Source organism: Chenopodium album, chromosome 1 (genome assembly GCF_948465745.1).
Source record: "Chenopodium album chromosome 1, dcCheAlbu1.1, whole genome shotgun sequence".
Lineage (NCBI taxonomy): Eukaryota > Viridiplantae > Streptophyta > Magnoliopsida > Caryophyllales > Amaranthaceae > Chenopodium > Chenopodium album.
In genome coordinates this window covers 84,954,983-84,980,459 of record NC_137834.1, presented here as the reverse complement: position 1 = coordinate 84,980,459, position 25,477 = coordinate 84,954,983, and the positions used below count along the sequence as shown (strand labels likewise).

The window sequence follows — 25,477 nt, the reverse complement described above, 5'->3', positions numbered from 1 at the left end:
ACCAACACCAACACCACCACGTTTTCTCTCTCCTCCCTCTCAGCCACCACTACTTTTATCTCCCTTCTCTCTCAACCACCAAACCACTACCGTCGTCCAGAACAAGTCGCCGACCTTCTCGTCAGAGTCTCACAACCACCAGCAGCCTTCTCGTCGCGCGCGTGGAGTTGCCGGCACTTTCTCCTCCCCATCGTTAGAGTCGCAACCACTTTCTCTTCTCTTGTTAAAAGTGTAGCCCTTCCTCTAAATTGAAATCCTAGACAAGATAATTTGATTATGAGCTTGAAACCTTAGATCTAAAGCAAAAATGGTGAAAGATGGGAGGAAAGGTGCAATGGTCGTTGCGGTGTGGCCCATGTGGGTGTGGGGTAGCTTCGCGGTGTGAATTCGAGTGTGGTGGGGTGGGTTTCAGATCTTGGTGTTGGTGAGAGGGTGGTTTCCGTCGGGTAGGTAGGAGATGGGTTTTTAGATCTTGATGGTAGTGGGGTGGGTTGGTATGGTGGTTTCGGTGGGTTAGGGTGGTGTGGCTTGCGGTTGTTGTGGTCGGTCGTTCGTGGGTGTGGAGTGAGCTGCTATGGTGGTTTCGGTGGCGAGGTTGTGTAGTGGGTGCTGCTTGCGATTGTTGTGGGTGGTGGTGCAGTGTGTGGTAGTAAAGCCAGTAATGGTGGGGTGGAGCTATTTAACTTATTAATTACTCTATAATCACATGCCATACAATTTGCTAATTGTTCTTTTTATTTTTTTTTCTTGGAAAATGTGCAACCCTCTTTGTTGCACAAAATATGTAATGGAGGTAGTATAAGATACCTGCACTTATTATAATCCGTATATAAACCCTAAAGCCGTGCCAAAATCAATTTTTAGCGGAAAAAATGAATTCGTACTAATCCAAAATGTCGGGCAAAAGAGAGTAGATTGGTGAAATCACACGCCAGGTGGCGATTCAAGTAGCTCCTCACAAGGAAGCTCGGGATTCTACACACTTCCACTACAAAATTATTTCCTTCTTCTGACTTCCAAAAATAGAAAGATAGAACTGTCAGACATCATCTGCACAATTTTTCGACCTTCAATGGCGGCAACAACACCATAACCTAAATTCAACAACCGAAAATCATCCAATTTCATCAAATTCCTCTCAAAGATGTTCTTCAATGGCGTAATTCAAAGAAAATTGACCTCTCTTCTTCGACAATGGCTTGCGCAAGAACCAGAATTAGAAGTCAAATTAGGGTTCTTCCGCTCTGTAATTGTTGCGAAGAATCTCAAATTCGACGTTTCCGCCATTAATGATCTAATTGAAGGTGGTGGTGGAGAGTTCAGCTTGTTGTTTAGAAGTGTAACGGTTGATGAGGTTATCATTCGAGTTGCGCATTGGTCTGCTCCTGCTTTCACTGTCGAAGTTAGTGGTGTTAATGTCACTCTTTTTCTCCAGTACGTACTTTCTCTCTCCTCAATTTCTTGTTTATGATTGATAAATTTGTCGAAGTTTTTTTTGATTGATGAATTTTGGTGTTGTTTTGATTAATGAAGGAAACGAGTTATTAAAAGAGTGGAACAATCAGTTGATGATTATCTAAAGGAGAGGAAGAAGAAGATTCTTGCTGAAATTGATCATACTGTAAGTTTTTAAACTTCTGTATTTAGATTTTCACATTTGGTTAGCTTGATGTTGCGACGGATGTTTTATTATTGTTGTGCTTTTCTTGAGACGAATTTCGTTGGTTTGGTTAATGTATCGAATCGATAAGCGAACGTTATTTAATTAGCATAAAACCTGTTCCATCCATTTTATAGTAACTGTTGTTTAAGGTTAAGCAAAAGTTTTCAAGAGGTTTTAGTTGTTGCATTAGTATTGAAATTGGGAGAGTATTAGTGCATTGATAGTACAATTGAATTAATGATCAGTAAGTTAAGCTAGTTAAGTGTTCAAAAAAGTTCAAGAATGTGGGAAGTTATGATATTAATTCTGTGTGGCTATTGTATTCTTGGCCATGATTTGTTTAAGTGATTGGTTATTTAGACTGTGATTGAATATCAGCATTGTCAATTTTACATGAATATTGGAAATGGGCTTAGGTTTATTGTTTAATCATAGAGCCATAGGAGGATTTAGGGCTTGTTCTCTTTAGCTCCAATCAATTCAGTTTAGTTTGGTTCCAAATTTCCTTCTCTCATAAACAATTCATTTCAGCTTAGCTTAGCTCCTTTCAGTAAATCAGAACAGGCCCTTAGTCCCTGGATTTAGTGACTTGCAAGTTGGTTATGTTCCCTTGTTACTTTCCATATAGGATAACTCGGGTATGCACACCTTAAATCTTAGCACTCCACCTCACACTTGAGTTGTCCATAATATATTTTCTTGTAGTTGTGGCCTAGTGGGTCTCATATCTTCATCTACTTGTGCTATCTATATACAAGTATAAATGTTTTGACTCTTAAAGAGCCAAATGTACCATGTTAATTTAAGACTTTAGAGCATGGTACACTGTTTATTATATTTTGCCTCTTAGTGTTAGTAGTTGAATTACTAGATATTCTTTTTCTTTTGTCCTCAATTGGTATGGAGTTGGAGTTCTACATCTTTTTTTTGGGCTAATCCAAGGCAAATCGCAGGGGAGCACGTTGCATGACAATATTGAGAACGTGATGATGACTGCTACTTCAAAAAGCAAGCTTAAGGACTCCATAACAAATCTATTATTGATGCATTGCTGTTTACATCTTCATGATGCACTAATTCGAGTTGAATATCCTGTTTCAGATGACACATTTTCATGGTTATGCTATTCAAGTGATCTTAATGCACAATCTTCACATAAGGATCTGGGGTGTCTTTTGGGTGGGTTTATTAGTTTATTTTTTTTACCATTGAGGGAGACTTCTATTGTTCTAGAAGCCTCTAAGCTGGAAATAGGAGCTGAGAAGAAAGATCATAGTAGTTGTATCCTCTCTTGTGTAAATCCTTATTTTGGCATTGGAATGAAAGATCTTTGTCTTGTAAACTCTCTTCTTTCTGTTCCAGAATTGAACCTTTCAATTTCTCCGACCCAACTTCAAATGATGTGTGCATTTAACAACTTGCTTAACATAGAATGTAAACATGTTAGAAGTGGAAGACTTCTCTGGGGTATAGCCAGGTGGAAATTTCGTCATTCTTTGCCACCTCCTGGATGTATATTTTATAGTGTGGTTCTAATTGCAGTACTTTGGCTACGCCTTGTCAAGGAATATCTCTATTTTCTGTTATTAGTTGGATACTCTGAACATGGGGTGCAGATGCCAAATGGAGGTAGCTTTCCCCGGCTAGCTGAGCAACAATGGAAAATAATATTACAAATAATTGAGAAGGAACTTCCAGCTGAGGCCATAGCAAGTGCAAGGCGAGTTGCTCGTTTTAGAGCAGCCTTAAAAGATTCTCATGCTGAAGATACTGTTGTGGCATCTATGAGTGGCCGTCACAATAGCTTCTGGATTATCATCTTGCCACTGGCTTTCATATGGGACTCAATGGTGAAAATACTTGGAATCACCGTGTCTGTTTTTCGTCTGCATAAGAAATTACCCAAAACCGGTCAACTTAGTATGACATCTGAAGTTGCTGATCCAAGGTATTGCTTCCATCTCAGCCTTGGGAAGATATTGGCTATGGTTTCTTTTGAAGAGCCTAGCTATCCTCCTGCTCATCAAAATTCAAAATTGAGGAAAGTAACTTCATACACTGAGGCATCTCCGTTCATTTTGTTGATAAAAAGATTTCTCTTTATTTATGAAGAGAGCATTTCTGAGCAAAATATTTCCTTCACTCTGGGATTTCTTGAGGTTACTTCTACATCTGTTTTCCATGAATCAGAAAACAAAACTAAGCCAAAAAATGCCGGTGGTATTTTTAGAGGGCAATTGAAAGAGAGACTCGATGGTTCAGAAACCATTGTTAGGGGAGAACCTGCTCTAACATGTTGCCATTCAGAAGAAGGGAAGACTGGTCACGAAGATATTCCTATTCTGGAGCAAATGTCGGGGGAGATGGAGCTGATTTGGAAAAGAATGCAGTTAATTTTTGAAGAATGCAAGGGTGACTATGACAAAAATCCATGGGCCTTTTGCACCATTCACACATTTTTGGTGTATCCAGGCAAAAGCCCAGATTCTGGGTTCTCGAAATGTAATTTGATGGCCGGAAAGCTAAATATCACATTAGGATATGCATCAATATTATCATTTGATACACTTAGAAAGCAGTTGCAGCATGCTCTCCACCAAGATGATGGTTTTGAGAGTGTTGTGATTCCATTGCATTCCTTGAGGATTTCTGAGGAATCACAGGAAAATCAATGTTTTGGGGGGTTGAAATACAGTTTAAAGGCAATGAATGCGGGTATCCTGAAATTGCTTCCTGACAAACATCTAGAAGTGAGCGCTGTCATTGCTGGTCCTCGTTTCCAGTTATCTATGAGAGATGAGAATCTTTCAAGTAGTGATTCACAGCCAAATGCTACACATGTTCGAAAAGGGGTTAATCTAACAATAGATGTCCACAAAATTGAATTTTCTATTTGGCCAACTGTAAAGTCTGGGGTTGTACCAAGTGAAGAACATCAAAGACCAGATCACTTTGAATCAGAATTCTTAAAGTTGGAGGAACATGTGGTAGAGGGGTTTTCTGGGTCATTCAACATTAAGTATGCTTCAAAAGGACAGATTACACACTTCTCATTGTTAAGACTCGGTGGTTTGAGTTTATACTTTGAGGATTTGATGGATAATCATCAGATGCAAGTCCTAGTATTGAAGCCGCTGACTGTTAAATTATCATCATTGAGGTTGGGTTTTTTCATCTCTGCTATTCTTTCAATTTTTCCATGCCTTAACATGCGTAAATTTCTTATCTCTGGATGATACTATTATATTTAAGCAGCATATGCTGTCACTATTTGCTGAAGAAAGGGTCACTTTCCTTTCGTCTAAACTAGAATTTGAAGTCTGTGTCTTGGATGTTGCTTGTCAAATATTGTATTTTTACACATCCTAACTCCTAACAGTCCTAAGAAATAAAAGTAGCTTCCTGATATAACAATACAGGTTTGAAGGGTTTCTTTAAATGAAATTGTGAGGGAACATTGAAAGGTTTGATGAGATAAGCAGATTACATGATAGATTTTGTAGTTAGTATTTCTTCTTTCGTGCTTCTAAGTACTCCCTCTAGGATGTTGTTACTCAATGTTCTGTGTATTCAGAAGCAAAGAATATAATTTCCTGCAAGTTAACGAGCGTATCAATACTATTTTCTTTCATCAACAATTTGGATTGATTTTTTATACTTCGTACTTGCTATGCTAATCTTTCTACTGTCATATGACCGTTATTAGCTGTAGTCTGGTGTTGTGGGCATAAAGCCATTATAATGACTTTATGAAATTCACATGATGTGGGTTTTGAATAGTAATAATTTTAGAATTTTGATAGAAGAGTTTGTTAATGATGATTATTTGTTAATTCTTGGAGTAGTTTTTTTTTTTTTTTAATTTTTTTTTTAATTTTTTTTATTTTTTTTTAAGGATGGGATTTTCAGACTATTTCATGTTAAGAGTCAGCAATCTGAAATCTGTTAAGAATTCATTTTCTCATACCTCCTGGTGAAGATTAAGGAACTAAGGATGAGTGCATTTCCTTTTCTGTGATTCTGCTTGTCATATTTGGAGAAGACTATTTATGCAGGCTTGGGTATGTCCTTCGAAGATAAAAGATCTGCTTCAGATTGGGTTTGAAAGGTTTGGTGGGGAGAAGAAGTTGCTTTGGAGAAATGCTGTGATGCCTATTCTAGGGAGTATTTGTTTGAGAGGAATGGCCACATCTTTGATGGTATTGCTGCTCCCCATGACTTGTGGTGGGATGAAGTAACTTTGGTAGCATATTTATGGACTAAGGTGGTTGTGGCTTTCCAAAGCTGTACAATACGGATTTACAAGAGAACCTGGCTAATTAGCAACTACTCCTTCTGATCCTAAGTGCTCTTTCCATTTTGACTGTACACGTTTGCTAATGCATTACTTTGACCATAAATAACTATAGTTGCATATTAGTAAAACATATAACAATTGAATATTAATAAACTATTCATTGAGACGAATCAAATAAGTCCAAAAATGACTATATTATGTTTTATATATTGAAAACATTTAGAAGATTCTCTCAACTTATGAATAGTGCTAAGATTCCACTTGGGAAGAACAAAAATCAACGTAGGGAATTCTATATTAGTAATAGTTGTACTATGTTAAATGCTTCTTTATGAGGTCACCTTGTTCTCTTGTTGCAATTTAATTCTAACAGTTTAATGAACTTATTTAATTTTTGTCAGAAGGAAAGTTATAATGTAGATGTTCTCTGACCCATTTCATTAACCAGAATGTATTGTGTTTCAGTTTACACTAGTGGAGGTTAATTTTTTTTTTTTTTTTTTTTTTGGCTTTTCTTAGCTATTTGCCTATTTCTGCATGTTCACAGTTGACATTAATAATTATTTTGATCTTAATTAGTCTTAAGAACATAATGCTGTTATACCTGAGTTTGGATGCATAGTTGCTTTTAAATTGAAGGTAAATTAGCTTACTAAATTTTTACATCCTTGGTAACTTCATCTGCCCCCTCCCCTCCTCTGCTGTATGATTGTCTCACTTTTCCATATAATGTTTTTGTGCTTTCTTTTTTTTTTTTGCTCTTCTTTTTTTTTTTTTTTTTTCTTTTTTCTCCTGTTATTCTAATGTATGATGCATATATTTTTCAGGGATCATCTGTACTCATTTGCGAAATCTAATATTGCATCTTCATTGTCCTTACATGGTGCCATGTCGGGAGTGACTGGTTCTCTATATATGGATGAGCTCTCTGTGATTTTGCAGGTAAGCCCTTTATTTACTGCCTGGTTATAGATATGTTTTAGAGCCTTAGTGGTCAATTGGCTTTGATGAGACTTCTTTTACCACAGGTTTGGTTTTGATGAGATAATTATGGACGTAGTAATTTAGTATTGTTCACTTCTTGATATGTGTTTTGTATTCTATTCACATGGACACTAAAGTGGAAATTTTTAAGTTTGTTTCCTGTATCTAATTTCTGGATTATGGATCTGTAGAGATTTTCCCAAATTTTGGCAGGTTGTTGAAAGGTTATTTTCTGCAGAATCAACATCCTCCCTTGGTTGCTCTGGTTTGCATGCAGTCCAAAATAATTTGTTAATGTTTGAAAATCAATCTCCGCCGACAGAACTTATAAGTGAGCGAATGCAGATCGGAGATAACAAGGAGGCAGCTTCGACCTTTGAAAGTGTTTACTGTTTTATTAAAGCCAGTTTTGAACTTTTCCCATTTGATATTATCCTTCATAACTGCCGAAATGGAATTGACAGAAGACACATTTCAATGCTCATTGATGCTAACAATATTCAAAACCTGGGCTTGGCAGACTTGTCTGATTGTGGAATTTGGCTTTCCATTCAGAAGACATGTCTGGAAGCCTCTGTTGGGGAAGCCAAGGCTAAGGCAAATGCAAGTTTCCATGAATTACAAGCTATTATGTTTAGTTACAAAAGTCAGACTGGAAAAGCTGACAATAGTAATAAATCTGAAGTCAAGAACGCAGTTATACATTCTGCTGATTGCATGCATGAAGTTTCCCTTTCTAGTTGTACATTTAATCTGTTGTTGGAATCTGTGAATGGTTCAGGAGTACGGAGAGAAGCTGGTAGTGAAGCATCTACTAGCAATCCCAAAGGCGTACTTAGTTCTCTTTTGAATATTGATAATTTGAATTCGAAGCAAATTCACGATGAAGGTTCTGAGTCTAATGTATCAGCTTCAATGCCAAGTTATATGCTGGTAATAAACATCACTGTAGAAAAGGTTTTCATTGCGGCATGCTCAATTAAGAATGGAATTTTTAGGGCTCACCCGGAGGATAAGCTGTATTTATCACTATCTGTTGGAGGAGACTTTCAGAGTATTGTCTTTGGAATCCAGGTCTGAATCTTGTAATTGCAATAAACATATTTTTTCCTCATCTTATTTGACGTATGCTTTTTTGAAATATGATGAGTGTAATGGCTCGCCTATCTAGTATTCTAGTTCAACGATGCTTTAGATTTATACTTATTCTAAACCATTCAAATGGGTCTGTTCTAAAGCCGTTGACCTAATTTTCCTATTCTCCTACTTTATTTGGTACTACTTTCATGAATTCACAAGTGAGGAGCACACTCCTCTTTTTTTTCCTGTTAGGAGATTTGTATTAAGGGTTTTGTCATATTCTAAGCAGAACTGAGCCTCTTCTTTTTAACTAGTGAGTTTCACACTCAGAGGCAGCATTGAGTAGCTTTAAAAATATTTAATTAAGATATTAGCTTCTTGATTTATGTGTTTTTTTTATGAATGAGAAGAGGGGGGGGGGGGGGATGGTGTATTGCAAGAACGTTAGCATTAAACCCAAATTTTCCACCTATAGATCCCATACTGGTTATATAGCTTGATCCCTTGACTATATTTCAGGATCATAGATGCCCCCATAATCTAATTCTAAATTTCTAATTAATACCAAATATATATTCTCTGACTTCTCGAATAGTAAATTGTGAACTTATGTGATTTGTCTTTATTTTATTATTGTATTCTAATATGGACATATTGGAAATGGATTCCACTTCCCTCCTTCACTATTGCTATCCAAACATAGTGTCATAGTGTTAGTGCTGAGGGCCTTGTTTGTCGTACATTCTTCTATTTCAGAATAATAGATCTGGAAAAATCATTTTCTATGTTTAAAGGGGTTGCTTATCTCCTGCTAGGCTGCTACACATCACCATCAAATTCTTTAATGTACATAACCATTATCAAACTGGCCAAACATAGTAACAAAAAGTACAATACAATTTTAGTAATACTCTAAATGTCATGTGATGGTTGGGAATTTTGGTTTGTACAGTCATATGACTCTTTATGTGCGAGGATGGCTCCAAACTAGAGAGTAATATTATTTGTTTTATCCGTCCTTGATATGTTGATGCAGAAGCTTTGCAGATTTCAGCAACCACAACCTAGATAACCTTGAATCAATGTAGATGTTTCTAAAGATACCCCTGTTTTTCATCAGCTTCTGGCTTTCTGCCTAGTTGTTTTTTCCATTGTCTGAAATAAAGTATGAAATTGCTTTGAAATTTCTTTCATCAGTTTTGTTGCAATTGTCTTTAATTTATTTTGTGCTTAATTTAGAATTTCTGATGGGAATGACATTTAGAGTTTTTAACAGGGTGGTCATATCTTCATTGAAACTAAGGTTTTGGCGGGGTTTACGCGCTGTGTAACTTCATATCTTCAATTTATTAGGAAGCTTATTAAGCATTACCTGCAAAGAAAATCCTCGGAGACAGCTGAAGGGGGCTCAAATGATTTGGCTAAAGAGCATATTGAGGACTCTGCTCAAACAAGAAGTTCTTTTGTCAAGCTGGAACTCTTGAAAGCATATAGTATTAAGGTGTCACAATTATCACTTGTACTTCTTGTGACTGATGAAACTAGTATGTTATTTATTCCTATATAGTCTTGTTTCCCTTCTCCTTGTGCTTTTTTTATTTTTATTTTTGGGATGGGGGGTGGGGGTATAAAAGAGTTATAATTCAGAAATTTATGCAGTGATTTTTGATGTTTTCATCCAGGAGTGGTCAAGGAATTCATAGGACGAGTTGATTTGAACTTGAAACTATGGTCAGAGAATCTAAAGAAGAAGTTCTTGTTTAATATTTCTCATTTGGATATCCTTTCTCTGATCCTTGATGAGGGCGTGGGGAAATCAGTAAAAAACATTCAAATGCCACATTTTTCTTCTGTTGGACTAAGCCGTGATTCATCATGGTTCAATCATGAAGATTCTACTGTGTTGGTTCCAGATGGGGAGGAGACATCTTTGTTGTCTAAAGACGCAAGTTTCTCAAGTGCACTTGCTTCTGTGAAAAGCTCTATTGCTAATGACTCTGCATCTCAAGTTATCCAATCAAGTGAAAGATATGGAAATCATATCTTGGAGCGATTGGCTACTTCTATATCAGCTGAGAAACCTATCTCAGGGGATAACAGTGGTCCAAATTGTTCAACTCAAGGATGGATTGGCAAAGGTTATGTTACAGGTTTAAATCTGACGATTTCTCTCTCTGAGATACAGGTGAGATCCATATCTTTTTGCCAGTTTCATTGTGAAGTTTGATTGCTATAATTTATGTTTGGGCTTCCTTGTTGGTTGTTATTGGCTTTTTTATTAATTATATTATAAATGTATATATGCCTGCCAATTTACTTGATTAACTGCACAGATGCTTCTGACTACTGTTGAGTCCTTGTCTGAGATTTCTGGAAACGGTGCTACCACTGATGTGGAAGAAAGGAGTTGGACAGCAAGCCACCAGGAACCTGAAATAGATTTGGAAGCTGCACTGCCTGATGGTAATTAATCCAACTATACAAGTGGTAACACTTCTTGTTTAATGGTTAACAAATCGGCTGACAATTTCAGGCTGTTTGGATTAAGCGTGCTGTTGTAATATGTTTAGGTGCTATTGTTGCGATCCAAGATGTCCATCAGCATTTGTACGTAACTGTTGAAAATATGGAAAACAAATATAAATTAGGCGGTGCAGTTCACTATTCTCTTGCTGGGAAAAGGGCTCTTTTCAGGGTAAGAATGTCAATACTATGCACTGCTTTGGGTCATTGAATTCTGGTTTGTTTTATTTTTTGTTCAATATTTATGATTCGAACATTCCTGAATCTTCTGCTGGACTATCATGTCACTTTAGAAGTCTGATACAAGTAGGACACAGCTGCTGTAAAGATCTTATTTTAAGTTTGCAACTGCTCTTTTATCATCTCAGATAGGTATAATTTTGGCTACTATGACTTGGCTATTTTATATAGTACTTCATTCACTGTACTCTTTTCTATCCTTAATAATTAGAGACTGTTGCACATCATCTGCATGTGGCCTAACTATATAAAGGTAATTCATAAGTGTCACTGGTAGAAAGAAACTATTTTTTCTGTCATGAAGCTAAACAAACAACTATATAAAGTGCTTGTGGAGAATTATCGTATTTGGCTTCATTCTTCTTGGAGTTTCTCAAAAATGATGGTTTGACTTGTGAAGAGTACGCAAAAGAAATGGCTGAAGAGGAACTGGGCGCTCAAATTTTGCAGAATTTTGTTTTCTTATAAATGAGTAATAGAGGGCCATACTGGAGACTAGAATGTGGACAAAATATGAAACCCTGTTTTATTTTTTTATTTTTTCAAATTTTAAAAATTGGATTAATATTGGATTCTTAGATGTAGCTCTTGAATTTGACCTTTCCCCCCCCCTGCTTCTCTCCACATGTAATCAGGTTAAGTGGCAGAAGCGAAGCATGTGGAATTTTTCAACATCTTGGTTTTCATTGATGTCACTGTATGCTAAGAGTGATTCAGGGGTTCCTTTGCGTCTAAATTACTTACAATCATCTGGGTTTGTTGACATCTCCAGCAATGATGATAGTGCATGTTCACTTTGGAAGATTGCTCCTTGTAAGCATGAGAATTATGAGGATGATGCTGACCTAGAACCTTTAAATCACATGTGCAAAAATACATTCTATCTTGTTAACAAGAAGAATGATTGTGGTGCTGCTTTTGTTCATGGTGCTATAGAGTTTGTGAAAAAGCCTGGAAATCCATTCAAGTTCAAAATTTTTAATGGCCTTCCTGTGGTTCCTGATCTGAGGATGACTGAAACCTGTCCACGTGAAGCACACGGCCTTGCATTATTGGATGGTCAAGATATTTCTGAAGAAGCCGGAATGGCACCTTGCATAAGTTTGACAATTGAGAAAATCTCCTTAATCATTGTGCATGAACTGTCAGATCCCAGGGACAAATTACCTCTTCTTCAAGGGTCTATAGATGGCACTGAACTTGTTTTTCAGATACTTCCCCAGAAAACCAGGGTGATGAGCACATTAACTGCCATGCTTTACTATTTTGATGTGTATAGAGTCATTTGGTGAGGGTTATTTATTTATCAATATAACATTCTTTGGGAAAGAAGCTTATGGTTTTGTCTTCTGTCTTTAATCAAGCACTTACCTTTTACATTTTCCCAAATTGCAGGAGAGAGTTTGTTCAGCCAATTGAAATGTGTATCTACTGGCGATTAACTACCCCTTCAGATGTTACAGAAATATCAAATCACGGGATGCTCTCTCGCCTTTATTTTAGAATGCAGGAGGTTAGGAAGATGAACATACAAATAATGAAATGAGTGCTCACAGTCTATAGCTCATTATGTTTATATCCCATTTATCAATTTTCTTGCAATTGCAGCTGGATTTATCATTAACGGAGGTTTTGTTGGACATGCTACTGTACGTGGTTGGAAAACTGGATTTGGCTGGCCCATTCGCTGTTAGAAATTCTGCTATATTGGTCAACTGCTGCAAGGTTTTCTCTACTTAGGTTCTCAGAGTGGAAATGAGAATGTGTGCACGTGGATAAGTTTTTATTAGTTTCATAATGTTTGCAGGTGGAAAATCAATTGGATCTGGACCTTCTTTGCCATTTTCACAATAACCAATCTGCAAGAGTTGGCAGGAGACAGTCAGCTTTCATTTCCTTGAGGTGCCTCCGTGTCTGAATCTTTCCCCCTTATATATATTCTTTTTGATTTTTTGTTTGGTTTTGTTTTACTTTTTATTTATATATTTTATTTTTTTTGGAATATATTTCTGTTACTTAAATGTCTTCCAATAAGGAGATTTCATTGAATTTTATACACATCTTACCAAAATTTTGATATTATGTTGTTGCTTTTGGAGTAAGTCACAAGTCACTGAAAGTATTTCCTTGGATCAATATACAAAGAGGGGGCAGTCTTCCAGTCTGTAGGAAAGTTTTTGTGTAAGTATAGACGGTTCTGACTTCTTGTCCAAACTTTTGGAAATTTCCTGCGTAAGCTTGAATTCTATTGTTCAAGGATTCTTAAAAGGAAAATTTCAAGAATATATGCATTCTGGAGAAATCCAGTTTATATTACCATGAGCCTGTCTGGCAGTATGTGTCTTTTCCTCTAGGCTCTAGTGTCTAGTCCACCTTCCTCAAGCCCCATCCTCCACATCTCAGACTATCTTCAGTGCAGCATCTTGTTTGTTCTGATGTTCTTTAACTCGATATCCATTTTGTACTCGCATTGGTCTTTGTCGTCCTCCTGTTTTGTCTGTACTTATACTTTTCTACCTGTGCATAAATTAAAAGAGTTATCATGGTTAGTTTTTGGTGACCCTACTTGAATAATTCTGATCCATGACTGAATTTGCTGATTTATTCTGCTAGTCTGTTCCTGCAAGAAAGTGATACTAGGCTTCGTTCAACGGCAAAAATTTCTGCCTCTATTAGTGTATAATTATTTTCCTTATTATGTAAAAAAAATTGCATTGTCTTGCCAATGAATTTACAAATTTCATTTTCATTAAAGGCACCTAGAGGAGCCTCCCGAGTCATCCTATGCAACAATTTTGCTTGAAAATCCTGGAATATCTTCAACTACTTCAGTTCATGTACCTCTTTCCGGAACTCAGATTTTTGCTTGGAGAACACGTATTACATCACAAGGTAAATTGTTTGACTTTAACTATTAGTTATGGCCTGTTATGCTAATGTGATAATTGCTTCATGCATAAGGTTGCCTGAGTCCTAGCCGCTTCACTTAAATGAGTCAAACAGAAACACACTTCTTTTACAGGAGTGTCAATTCCAACACTACGATTTTCTAATCCACTTTCATATAGTTACAATTTTATGGCTTCATTGAATTAAGATGGTGTGGGGATAGATAGATATGAAGTGGCAATAGACAATTTTTTTATTTCTTTTATAGGCTCAAATGTGGAATAAATTCACACTCATCATCTTGTTGATTTGGTGGTCGAATAGCAAATGAAATTGTTTTACCTTTGTGTAAAACAGAGCATTTCCCGACTCTTATTCACAAGAGAAGTGATTTCCCAACTAAACAAATTCATTGTTATGACTATTGTCAAACTTAGCCACAACTTGGAGCGATAAACTTTTCATTCTCCCCCTCTGAACATGAGAGAACAAACAGGCTAATGACCTAACTACCTATAAAATATTAGAACTTTAAAACCAACAGTAATGTTCAGAACATCACACTTTTTGGCTTTTCTAGTACAGATTTAAGTTAGTATAAGACACTATTGTGGACCCAAGATCTATCCATTGGAAAAGTATTATGATAAAGGGGCATGCTTTGATCAGGATGGAACTATGGATAAACCTATAAACATATGATATTGTCGTTTACATAAGTGTACTAACTTCTATAGTGCAATCATGAACGATCATGATTCCAGCAGAATTATTTCCTTTTGTTATGTTAGTATAGTTCATAATTTCTTAATATGCTTGCCTTTATCTGCACAGATTCACGAACCTGTCCGGGGCCGTTCATTGTTTTTGATGTTTCGAAGAATGCTGAGGTATAAGATTGTATTGACTCAGTAATGTAAATAGAGGTTGCAAATGCAGTCATATATCCATTTATGTAATTCATCGTATATATGACTGCGTTGGCCATTTGCAGGAAGGTTTATCACTTAGTGTGTCCCCTTTACTAAGAATTCATAACAATACTGGATTTCCAGTGGAGTTGCGCATCCAAAGGCCTGAATCAATGGAAGCTGAATCTGCATCGGTGGTGCTCAAAGAGGGGGACACTATTGATGATTGCATGGCAGCATTTGATGCTATTAGTTTATCTGGTGGGCCAAAGAAGGCGCTGTTGTCTTTGGGTGTTGGTATGCTTTTCCTACGTCTTAGTTTCCTCTTACTAGTCCTAAATTTGATATATTATGTTCTTGAATAATTTGTCAATTACTACCTAGCAAACTTGCCTCGTAAATTACTACCTTTAAATTGTGTTTTTGCGAATTATTATCTTAATGAACTTTATCATATTTAATATTGCTACCTAATTGTACTTTCTGGTGAATTTAGCATACGCGTACAAATGATGTCATAATAGATGTCAACACATTTAGAGCTTATAATAGATAGCAAAGATATTTAATTAAAAATAAAAAAATGGAAATTAAATTTAATATCTCTTAATGCATAACATCTATTATGATCATTTGTAGGTTAAAGTCACTGGAAAGTACACTTAGTAATAGTAAACGCGATTTAGATCATTAGGTAGTAATCCGCAAAAATAGAAGGTAGTAATTTATAAAGAGACTAGAATATTAGATAGTACTCCCTCTGTCCCCCTTTCTTTGCACCATGGGCCATCTTGGTTGTCTCAAATTTACTCTACTTTAGTGCATATTCTTTTAAACGAAGTTTTTCACAAACAACACAATTGGCTTTTGCAGTTTCTTTTTGGTACACTAGTAGTGGATTATAAAATTTTATCCCAAGTTAACAAATTAGGTAGTGAGTTGCAACCTATACAGAATCTCATAGGAGTTAATTAAATGACAATGGTTCCACGATTCCTACATAGCAAATGTGTATCCTCCCCCCTTTTTCATCTTCTTTTTTTTTTTTTTTTTTTTTTTTTTTGGCTGTTTTGCTTTGCTTTGTCTTTCATTCGTTCTTGATAAGCTTCTTGGTGTGCCAGAAATTTTGCGAGGCTTTTAACTTGAATGCTGTAATGTGCACAAAAATTGTTGCAACCAGCTCGTGTCTTTCAGTTATTTTTTTTCCTAACACGAGAAATGATAAAGTGGGTCCTCCCTTTTACTTTCTACTGTGCATGTACTTTACGGTTTCCCTTTCCATTATCATACACAGATACACACTAGCAATTCTGGAGAGATTTGTGTAAACTTTAAAGGATGCCATTGGAACCAAAGTAGAACTTAATGATATTTTGTGAACCAGAATAGTACTTTGGGCATATGTCTGACATTGAAGTATTTGCATTAGGTCGTCAAGATGCAGTTTATAGCTTTGTCAAAGATACCTGCATGTCATTTTAAATGCTAGTTCCTAATGGAGACATGTAGCGGTGTAGCGCACTCCTTGTAATAGAGAGACTTGATCACTTTGTTTTGACGGTAGAATTGCCTGCCTTGATTGAGTTGGAAAATGTTAAAAGTCTTATCTTGTATGAGTAATGATATTGGGCATTGTGGCACCTTCTTGTTGTTTGTTTGTTTTTTTTAAAATTTTTTTTTTAATTTTTTTTTTTACTAGTTTAAGTTTTGATGAGTATTTGATTTATTGCATCACATTTTCTTGTTGATGTCAGTAAGAATTAAATTTATCTCATTGATCACACGATTGGAATATTGGATATTGTCTTCCAAATAAATATTAATGCATAGAAACTGGAGATCATGGCTGCAGTAGGAGCAGGAGGTTTGATGTGCTCTGTGAGAAACTCAAGTTTCAGGATACTTAAGGGTGAAAAAGGAAAGAAAATATTTGTTACTATTTTTTCAGTCTCAGAGCCTGGAAGAAAGTACACATGAGAACTGCTTAGTATTAAGGTGCTAAAAATGTTGATATTTACAATTGTGACACATGTAATACTTTGTTATATCATCTACTGTTTCAAAATACTTGCCAATGTTATAGAATTTTCTTTAAGCTCTGGTTTCGGGCGAGGGATATGGGCCAGGCACTGAAACATTTACAAGGATTTAGATGGCAGTGTTCTCTGGAAATCATTTTAGTTATTGAAAAACGTGTTAATGGTGCCATTATACTTTTGAGTAATGTATGTGAAATAATGATGAATCTCCAATCCCTATGTTCATACCTCCGTCAAAAAATTGGACCCAAGTTATATCCTGTGTTTGGGCTGTCATTCTTTGGTAACAATATTTACAACATTCATTTGTGATATGCAGGTAACTTTGTCTTTTCATTTCGACCCGAGATGAAGGAGGAAAACGGGTTATGGAAATCTTATACAGCTGAATGGTCTGAAAACCTTAAAGGAGAAAAGGCCGTTCGTCTATCAGGCGTCATTGATAAATTAAGTTACCAAGTTCGAAAAGCTCTCTCTGCTGAATCTTGGAAGTATTCCTTTAGCACTGCTAGCTGTTTAGTGAGATCTCGAGATACTCATTTGGCTCAAATGCATTTCCTGGTTCAGAGAATTGCCAGAAATGTACCTATTATGCAGCCTAATGGTCGTCGTCAAAGTAAGACATCATCAATTGCTTTGCAGGAGCAAAAGGAGATTTTTCTTCTTCCAACAGTGACCGTATCTAATTTACTTGAGACAGAGATTGATGTACTTCTAACTGAGACAGGTACAGTTATTTATTGAGTGAATGTGTTTTGTATGTATGTTTCCTAATCCCATTATCCCCTGTGCAGAAACTGCAATCGATGGATTAAAGAACATTAACCGGGCAACTATTCAATCCCGGTCTACTGCTAATCTGTTTGCCAATCCTGCTGTCATATTCTTCAACATTAGATTAGCTATGTTTAGCTGTAGCTGTAAGCCTGTGAACTGCAGTCAATGGCTCAAAAAGTTGAATAAGAAGAATGATGGTATTCAATTTCTAGACATTGATCTGGAATTTTGTGGTGGAACTTTCTTTGCTTGTTTAAGATTGGCTCGTGGGAATAGGGGCGTGCTTGAGGTAATGATGCTACAAGAACTTTGTTGCAGGTGTTAGAATCTGATTATAAGTTGTAGAATAAATGTTTAGCTGAATAAGTATTACTTTATCTCAATTTGTGGTCAGATAAACAGATGAAAAATGTTTGTGATGCAGGCCATTGTCTTTACACAGTACACATTGAGAAATGACACTGATTTTCTTCTGTTCTGTGCTGCGCCACATCTGAAACCATTATCTAGGTGCTCACTATATCTTAACTATGATATAAACGCTACCAAGCTGTTGTAATTCTATTGTGCATTTGTTCTCCCTTCATGTAAAACTTGAAAAAGTTATTTCTTACTGTATGCAGGGATGATGCTGAAAGGCATGCGATTACAACTCCTCCTCAATTTGGGACTCTTTTGCCTCCAAAATCACCCAGATCTTGGTTCATGAAGTAATAATTTCCTGGTCATTGATAAGTCTATTTTCTCTATCCCTCGCTCTTCTCAAAGAGAATTTTTGGATAATGAGAAAAAAGAACTCATGTATGTATTTCTGCTTGTCAGATCAAGTAAGCTGTGTATGGAATTGTTGAATGAAGAATTGTCCAAGTCAATCTTGGATTTGGATGCCCTTTCAGGCTTTGCAGAGATAAGATTTACCAAGCTTCAAGGATCTGGGATCAAATATTTGGTCAAGTTGGGGATCTCTTTGGGGCCATTAAAGAGTACATTAGATGTACCGGCACGAATGGTCTCTGTTGTTCCTCGATATATAATATCCAATGAATCAGATGATCAGATTTTTGTCCGACAATGTTTCTTAGAGGTTTACTCTTGATTAATTTGCAGATTTTCTAATATAAAATTTCTAATTCCATTATGGGGTGAAACTTTTTATCACTGATTTCATTTTACTTTGATTGAAGGATGACTTTGGGGAGACATTAAGTATTAACAGTAAGCAGAAAACAGCATTTTTCTTCACGGTTAAATCCCGTGATAAGCAGGATATCTCCTTTTTCAACAAGCTTCTGCAAAAGCACAAGGTTTCAGACGACGACACATCAGTTTTTGTGCAGTTTAGTCCAAATGAAGCTGTGTGGGGATGGTCAGGTCCAGTTTGTGTGGCTTCACTTGGATGTTTTTTCCTAAAATTCAGAGGACATGCTGCATCGTCTGTGCATCAGTTGGATCTTGTCCCAAATGAAGATGGCATTACTTGGGAGTATGCAGCTGTTCATGTGGTTGAGGAGGGTCCCACCTTTGTTTTGCATTTCTATAGACCACCAGATACTGGTTTGCCCTATCGAATTGAAAATAACCTTCATGATGCTTCTATTACTTATTATCAGAAGGTTTTTTCCCACCTAGTTTAAATAGTATATAGTGCAACAATTTGCAAAGAAACTTGTGTCATTTACCTCTTATGTGCACTCCTCTAATTGATGTCAGTTTCCAGGCTACATTTCAGCCAGAAACTCTTGCTTCTGGGGCCTGTGTAAGTTATGTCTGGGATGACTTGACTCGACCACACAAGCTCATGGTCAAAGTTAATGGTAATTTCCACCCCTCTTGATTGGAATTATATAACTGGCAATGGTAGAACTTGAGCATAAGTGTTGGAGGGGGCAGAGCAAATTTTGAACCTCTTGCTAAATAATAAGATAGCTTCCTGGTGTGCTATAACTTATTTGTACTATATGAGAAGCATTCCTTTTACTTCTTAATTTTTTGAGTAAAAAGTTCTGCCCTGAAATTTAGTTAAAAATGTCGCATTAGATTATTTTAAATTTTATGTTATTTCTTGGCTCCCTGTGGTTTCTTAGGTACTCATATGATACGTGAAATCAGCTTAGATAAACTGCGCTCATGGAAATCCTTTTTTCGGGCTCAGAGGCAGAGTGATCTGGTGTCTCATCTAACTGGAGATACCAGAAGTTCTGACAGAAGGAGAACAAATCCTGCTCAGATGGATGGTACTGATGTGGGCAACGTGGGTTATGAAGTTTATGTTGATGGTCCTACTCGTGTTCTGCGAATTTCCCACTCACCTGGCAGACGCAAAGCTGATAATAAGTATCAGTCTTGCAAGAAGATTCAGTTGAGAATCTCTTATTTTGCCATACACTTACTTGAACCCTGCAAGGAGGTGAGTCAAAGAATGCAACATGGTTCATGTAATATCTTGTTTTTGATGCTTAGTGCTGAGATATAGTATTTCATAAGGTGAGGATATAGTTATCTACACTTTTTAACTTTTTGACATTGCCATCCTCTTTGCTGATACTTTTTAATACAAGTAAAAAATTTTAATTTGCTGATGATCGCGAGGTCTCTCAAAACAAAGATATAAAGACCATTTTATCAAATGTCTTTTATGGAAGTCCCAGTGTGTCTTGTCATCTTGTGTGATCTGTAGAACTGTGGACATACTATATGCTATCACATAATTATGTCCCTGGTTAATTTTGTAACTTGTAGTGGATATATTAGTTTGCTCACAAAAATTATGCACTATTGGATGGTTCTTTAATAGATTGATACCAATTTCTAATTCATTATCTCTGCAATATATATTTCAATTCATTTTTAGGACCAACTGGAGGATGTGGATCCTTATGATCTATCAAATTACACACCAATAATTATCGGGAGACTAGAGAACATTAGTATTGATTCCATCATCATTGATCAACGGAAATACAATCAGATAAGGGTACAGGTTAGTTCATATTTTCTCCCTTCTTTGATGTTGCTGTACTTGATAGCTTATTCTTTCAATTTTTCCCTTAACTGCTGATTCAGGACCTCCTAGGACTCTTTAGTATGTGAAAGATGAATTGCGGATTGCTTTTATATTTTTCAGTGATGTTTTACATAATTTTTATCATCTGTTTGTTGCAGTCAATGCATTTAGATGAAAAATGGGTTGGGGCTCCATTTGCGGCCATGCTCAGAAGACATCTGACATCCAACAATGTCACTGATGACCCTATTCTCTTTGTTGCCTTTGTCTTATTTCCTACTACCTCAAGTATTCGAGATGTCAAATACTCGTCTATTATTCTGCAGGTAAGGATAGGCACTCTTTGTTTTGCTTGCTACTCTGTTATTGCTTTAATGTCGTTAGCATGTAGTAGACCTTATTATACTTATGCTTATATTTTATTTATCTATGCATGCAATATTGCAATCTGATGAGTATAGATCTAATTATTCCTTGAATAACAGCCAATTGATTTAAATCTTGACGAGGAGACATTAATGAAAGTTGTTCCATTTTGGAGAACATCTCTCTGCTCAAATACTCAAAGTCAACAGTATTACTTTGATCATTTTGAGATCCACCCAATTAAGGTCAGTAGGGTCTCTTGGCCTTTCCGAATAAATGATCTTAATTATAGCTTCTATTTGGATCTGGAACTTACTTATTCTATGTTGTTGAGATCACGACAAGCTTTCTCCCAGAGGATTCATATTCAAATTACAGCTCAGGACAAGAGGCACTGAGATCTCTGCTGCATAGTGTCATCAAGGTAAATGAGTGTGATTTCATCACGAGCTTATTGGTTGTTTTATTGTACTTTGTTCATTTATTATCTTAATCTTTCATGATCATCAACTAATTTTGTGATCTAAATAGATCCCGGCCATTAAGAATCTTGAGGTAGAACTCAATGGTATCTTTGTTACTCATGCTTTAGTTACAACTCGTGAGCTACTCTTAAGATGTGCACAACATTATTCATGGTAAGTGTGCCTGTTTTGCTGCATCCTTCTTCTGCATCTCTTCTCCTTATTAGTTGCTTACTCTTGTATAAAATGATGGCTTTTAGGTATGGCATGCGGGCTATCTATATTGCAAAGGGAAGCCCACTGCTCCCACCAGCTTTTGCATCAGTCTTTGATGATTTGGCATCCTCCTCTCTGGATGTATTCTTTGATCCTTCCAGTAACTTGTTTAATGTTCGAGGCCTCACTGTAGGTAAGATATTATAGCCAACCTTTTTCCTGTCTTCAATTTTTTGACTTGTAGATGCACTGCTACTCTTGCTGAGACCATTACATGGTATATTGGTACTAACTAGGTTCTTATGTAATGGACCAATCATTATTCAGCGCACACACACTAAGCATTAGATGAACAGGATACACACTAACCTTAAGTGAATATATTAAAAAGGTTGGGGGGGGGGGGGGGGGTAGGTGTTATCTACTTCTTTAAAAATCATCCCCCCTCAAATTTATCTTACATTCTTTCTCTCGAGTTTCTGGTTGCCTCCTTTTGACATTGGGCTATATATAATGGTCACATTCATCTCTAATGACTTTCACTGTATTTTTTTCCCTGTTTCCTATTTGATTCACAAAACAAGCCTTACATCTGAACTTTACCTTATTGACTGACACTCTAAATCCTTGGAGTAAATGCTTTCAAAAATAAAAATAAAAATAAAAAATGCTTGGAGTAAATTAGTATGTTGACCGAAATTGTATTTTCCTTTAGTTTAAATGATATTATTGTCATCCAAAACCGTAAATATGCTCATGCAATAGTAAAAATGATCAATGTCTTTATCTATCCTTTTGCCTTGAATCATTCCTCTAAGATATCTAAAACAACGTACTGTTTTCCTTTTTTTATTTTTATGAAGCCAAACTAATCATAATTGCAAGTCTAAGTTATTCCTCTTGTGAGTCTTTTCACTGAATTTTCCCCTTGCTATATTTTACTTATTTCAATAGAAGGGACGTGTGTGTGTGTGGACTCCTTCCATCCTGTATATTCCATATAACTTTACATGTGATTTTGGTTAACTTATTAAGAAGCCTAACTTTATACTTCAGTCTTTTCTGATAAAAGAGTTTAAGATGGGACTGGAGGGATGTAAATTATGGGCATGTTGATGATTTAACCCAAAAATTCTGTGTAAACTCATTAGTTAACTAAAAAAAAGTGTAAAAAAAAAGAGTATAATATTTATTGAGTGATGGAGTACTGCGCTGAATTTGACATTTTCTTCCAGGGTAGGAATTATGAACTTTATATCCCCCCGGCTCCTCCCAATGATATTTTGCTGATTAATTAGTTTTTGAGCAGGGACGTTTAAGTTAATCAAAAAGTGCATTGAAGATAAAGGTTTTTACGGAACAAAGCGGTATTTTGGTGATCTTAGCAAAACTGTAAGTCTTCTGTCTACCACCTTTCACAATGACCTGTGCAGTTTCTCATCATACAGTGTTTTGCAGTTGAGAAATGCAGGATCCAATATACTTTTTGCTGCAGTGACTGAAGTATCAGACTCTGTACTCAAGGGTGCAGAAAGCAGTGGTTTTAATGGCATGGTATTTAGCCTAAGCTTTTGCATACTGCAGTTGCCACTTTGATTCATCCTTTATTTGGCTAAGATATATAGAACCAACTTATACTACCTGACTTGTTTCCTCATCTTACATAGGTGACAGGTTTTCATCATGGAATACTGAGATTAGCTATGGAACCATCGTTATTGGGAACAGCGTTCTTGGAAGGAGGCCCTGATAGAAGAATTAAGCTTGATAGAAGTCCTGGGATCGATGAGGTAAATCTCAGTCTGCAGAATTTTGATGACAAAAATAATCCTTAGCCTCTTTATCAGGCCTGTTATAGTGTAAATGTGACCCACTGTACCATAATCCATACCAAACCATGTATCAAGAGAGTATCAAATGAGGTGTAAGAGGATCTAGAATCTTGTTTAAATTCTAGTTCTGCTTGCATTGGAATGGACATGAAGACCGTGCTATTTTTCCTAAATCAATGCTTGTTTCTTCCATAGGCCACTGACATTAGCTCTTGTTATGCAGTTATATGTTGAAGGATATCTGCAGGCTATGTTGGATACAATATATAAGCAGGACTATTTGAGGGTTAGAGTCATCGATGATCAGGTACTTATGTTTAGTTGTATATGGTGGCATATAGTTGAAAGAATTTTGACAGCTTATCATAATATGAGAGGAACAACTGAGGGGAAGTATATACTAGTATTAGCTAGGTGCTATATACAAAGTCTATGTATCTTGAATTGCTTTAGTGAACTCACTGGATACTTGAGTTCAGTGAAATATATATTTATATCAATGATCCTGAAATATTTGACTAGACAGGCCAGGTCCGGTCTGGTCCGGATCTGGACCGGTGTACACCCCTTTCGTGGAGTGCATGCTGGGTTATATGTTGGTTGTCATTTCTGTAGTCCCACTCCCAGTGATTTTAGCTTGAAAATGCAAATAGAACAAATGGATGTATGATATGTCCAGTTCATTGTGTATCAGTTAAAAATATTAACTGGACTTAACTATCCCTATACAGTTCATAAGTTTAGTTCAGGATATTTAGCTGTTGCAGGTTATTTGGTTCAGCTAAATGTTACTTCTGGTGATATAGCATTTTGAGATCTATGCATTATTCTTGGCAGGTTATTCTTAAAAATCTACCCCCAAACAGTTCACTAATTGATGAGATCATGGAAAGGGTGAAGGACTTCCTTGCTAGCAAGTCCTTGTTAAAGGGTAACTTTTCAACCAGGTCCCGCCCTCTAAGGCACCTTCGAGGAGAGAATGTAAGTGTCACTGTAACTCTTGACTCTTAACTTGAGTTTTCTTATTTAGAAAGATGCAAAAGTTGAATGATAATTGACATATGAAACCTGATAATGGTATTAAGTTTTCCTGTTTCTCCAAGAAATCCTTGATTCCTTAAATTTTGCCATTCCCTGGGGACAGTTGCAGTTCATGTGCAACTTTGTATTAACTCTTAACTCAAGATTTTTTTTTTTTTTTTTTAAATTTTTTTTTTTCCGATTATGTTGGGAGAAGCAGAGTATGTGCAAAACCTCAACTCATTCTTGATATAAATGTTTTACAAAATTGGTTCCTGGAACTTCTTAAAGTACTCCGTACAATAACTTTATTATAGAACAATGTTTGAACGAAAATAATATTATGTTAATGCAGGAATGGAAAATCGGGCCAACTGTTCTGACTCTGTGTGAGCATCTGTTTGTGAGTTTTGCCATCCGAATGCTGAGAAAGCAAACAGACCAAGCCATGGGAAAACTTAAGTTGAAGAGAAAATGGGTTAGTCGCAAAGAGAGTGAATCATCTACTGGTGGTGACATTGCCACCTCTAAGGAACCCAAGGGGAAGTTTATTTGGAGATGGGGAATTGGGAAGTTTGTCTTATCAGCTTTGGTGGCTTATATTGATGGACGATTGTGTCGCTGTATACCAAATCCTGTCGCAAGAAGGATTGTAAGTGGTTTTTTATTGAGTTTCCTTGATAGCACTAACAACTCTAAATGATTGATAAACTTGTACAGTTTCATTTGGAGATAGTGCAGGGGTTCAGGTCTTACTAGTTTTAGTCCTACTTGTACAGTGCTTGAAGGATACTTTGTACGATGTACGTACATCAGTTTTGTTCCCTTGAGAAGTATGTAAATGAATTAGCTCATTACAAATATCAAAAATGCAAATAATATAGAGGGATATTGACCCTTTTAACATTTTTATACAAATTTCTCTTTTCAGTAACTAGTCCAGTCTTATTCAATTTTCCTCAAATTTTATTGCAGAGGCTTATGTTTGTGCGAATTCAGATTTCAGAATGATTTGTCCCAAGTTGTTTAACTGCAAAGTGCAAACAGCAAACGATCCTTGATTCTAGACTTCTAGTACCATAATTTCAAAATTATTAGGCATGGTACATCATGGCAATATTTATGTGAAGAAAAGAACTTACTAATGTGTTTTAAGAAAAATAAAATAATAT

At 36.3% G+C, this 25,477-nt stretch overlaps 1 protein-coding gene across 2 annotated transcripts; it reads left to right on the top strand.

The window, feature by feature from the left end:
• Positions 1 to 895: 895 nt before the first annotated feature.
• Positions 896 to 25,223, top strand: LOC145559681 (uncharacterized). 2 transcript variants are annotated; one of them, XM_081621047.1, is made up of 36 exons: positions 896 to 1,434; positions 1,534 to 1,621; positions 2,617 to 4,823; positions 6,788 to 6,902; positions 7,158 to 8,018; positions 9,301 to 9,568; positions 9,707 to 10,209; positions 10,358 to 10,487; positions 10,595 to 10,719; positions 11,423 to 12,075; positions 12,183 to 12,300; positions 12,396 to 12,512; positions 12,595 to 12,689; positions 13,543 to 13,679; positions 14,511 to 14,566; positions 14,671 to 14,884; positions 16,946 to 17,353; positions 17,421 to 17,692; positions 17,828 to 17,913; positions 18,027 to 18,113; positions 18,226 to 18,487; positions 18,588 to 19,016; positions 19,121 to 19,217; positions 19,488 to 19,810; positions 20,255 to 20,383; positions 20,566 to 20,733; positions 20,893 to 21,018; positions 21,108 to 21,197; positions 21,305 to 21,411; positions 21,498 to 21,646; positions 22,763 to 22,845; positions 22,912 to 23,007; positions 23,121 to 23,243; positions 23,509 to 23,592; positions 24,123 to 24,266; positions 24,661 to 25,223. In XM_081621047.1, exons 1-36 carry the CDS (start codon positions 1,145 to 1,147, stop codon positions 25,006 to 25,008), a joined length of 9,588 nt encoding a protein of 3,195 aa, XP_081477173.1. In that variant the 5' UTR covers positions 896 to 1,144; the 3' UTR covers positions 25,009 to 25,223. The 2 variants fall into 2 exon arrangements, 1 of the variants encoding a protein (XP_081477173.1); XR_014092875.1 differs by lacking the exons at positions 22,763 to 22,845; positions 22,912 to 23,007; positions 23,121 to 23,243; ... (1 more) ...; positions 24,123 to 24,266; positions 24,661 to 25,223 and having other exon boundaries at positions 21,119 to 21,197; positions 21,498 to 21,528.
• Positions 25,224 to 25,477: the final 254 nt, after the last annotated feature.

What these genes read in the sequence shown, in the direction of transcription:
- LOC145559681 (XM_081621047.1), top strand. Translation starts at nt 1,145, where the DNA reads ATGTTCTTCAATGGCGTAATTCAAAGAAAATTGACCTCTCTTCTTCGA. An exon ending in TATTGGTCAACTGCTGCAAG is followed by an intron (nt 12,513 to 12,594) that starts GTTTTCTCTACT and finishes TAATGTTTGCAG; the next exon opens with GTGGAAAATCAATTGGATCT. An exon ending in TCCGACAATGTTTCTTAGAG is followed by an intron (nt 18,488 to 18,587) that starts GTTTACTCTTGA and finishes CTTTGATTGAAG; the next exon opens with GATGACTTTGGGGAGACATT.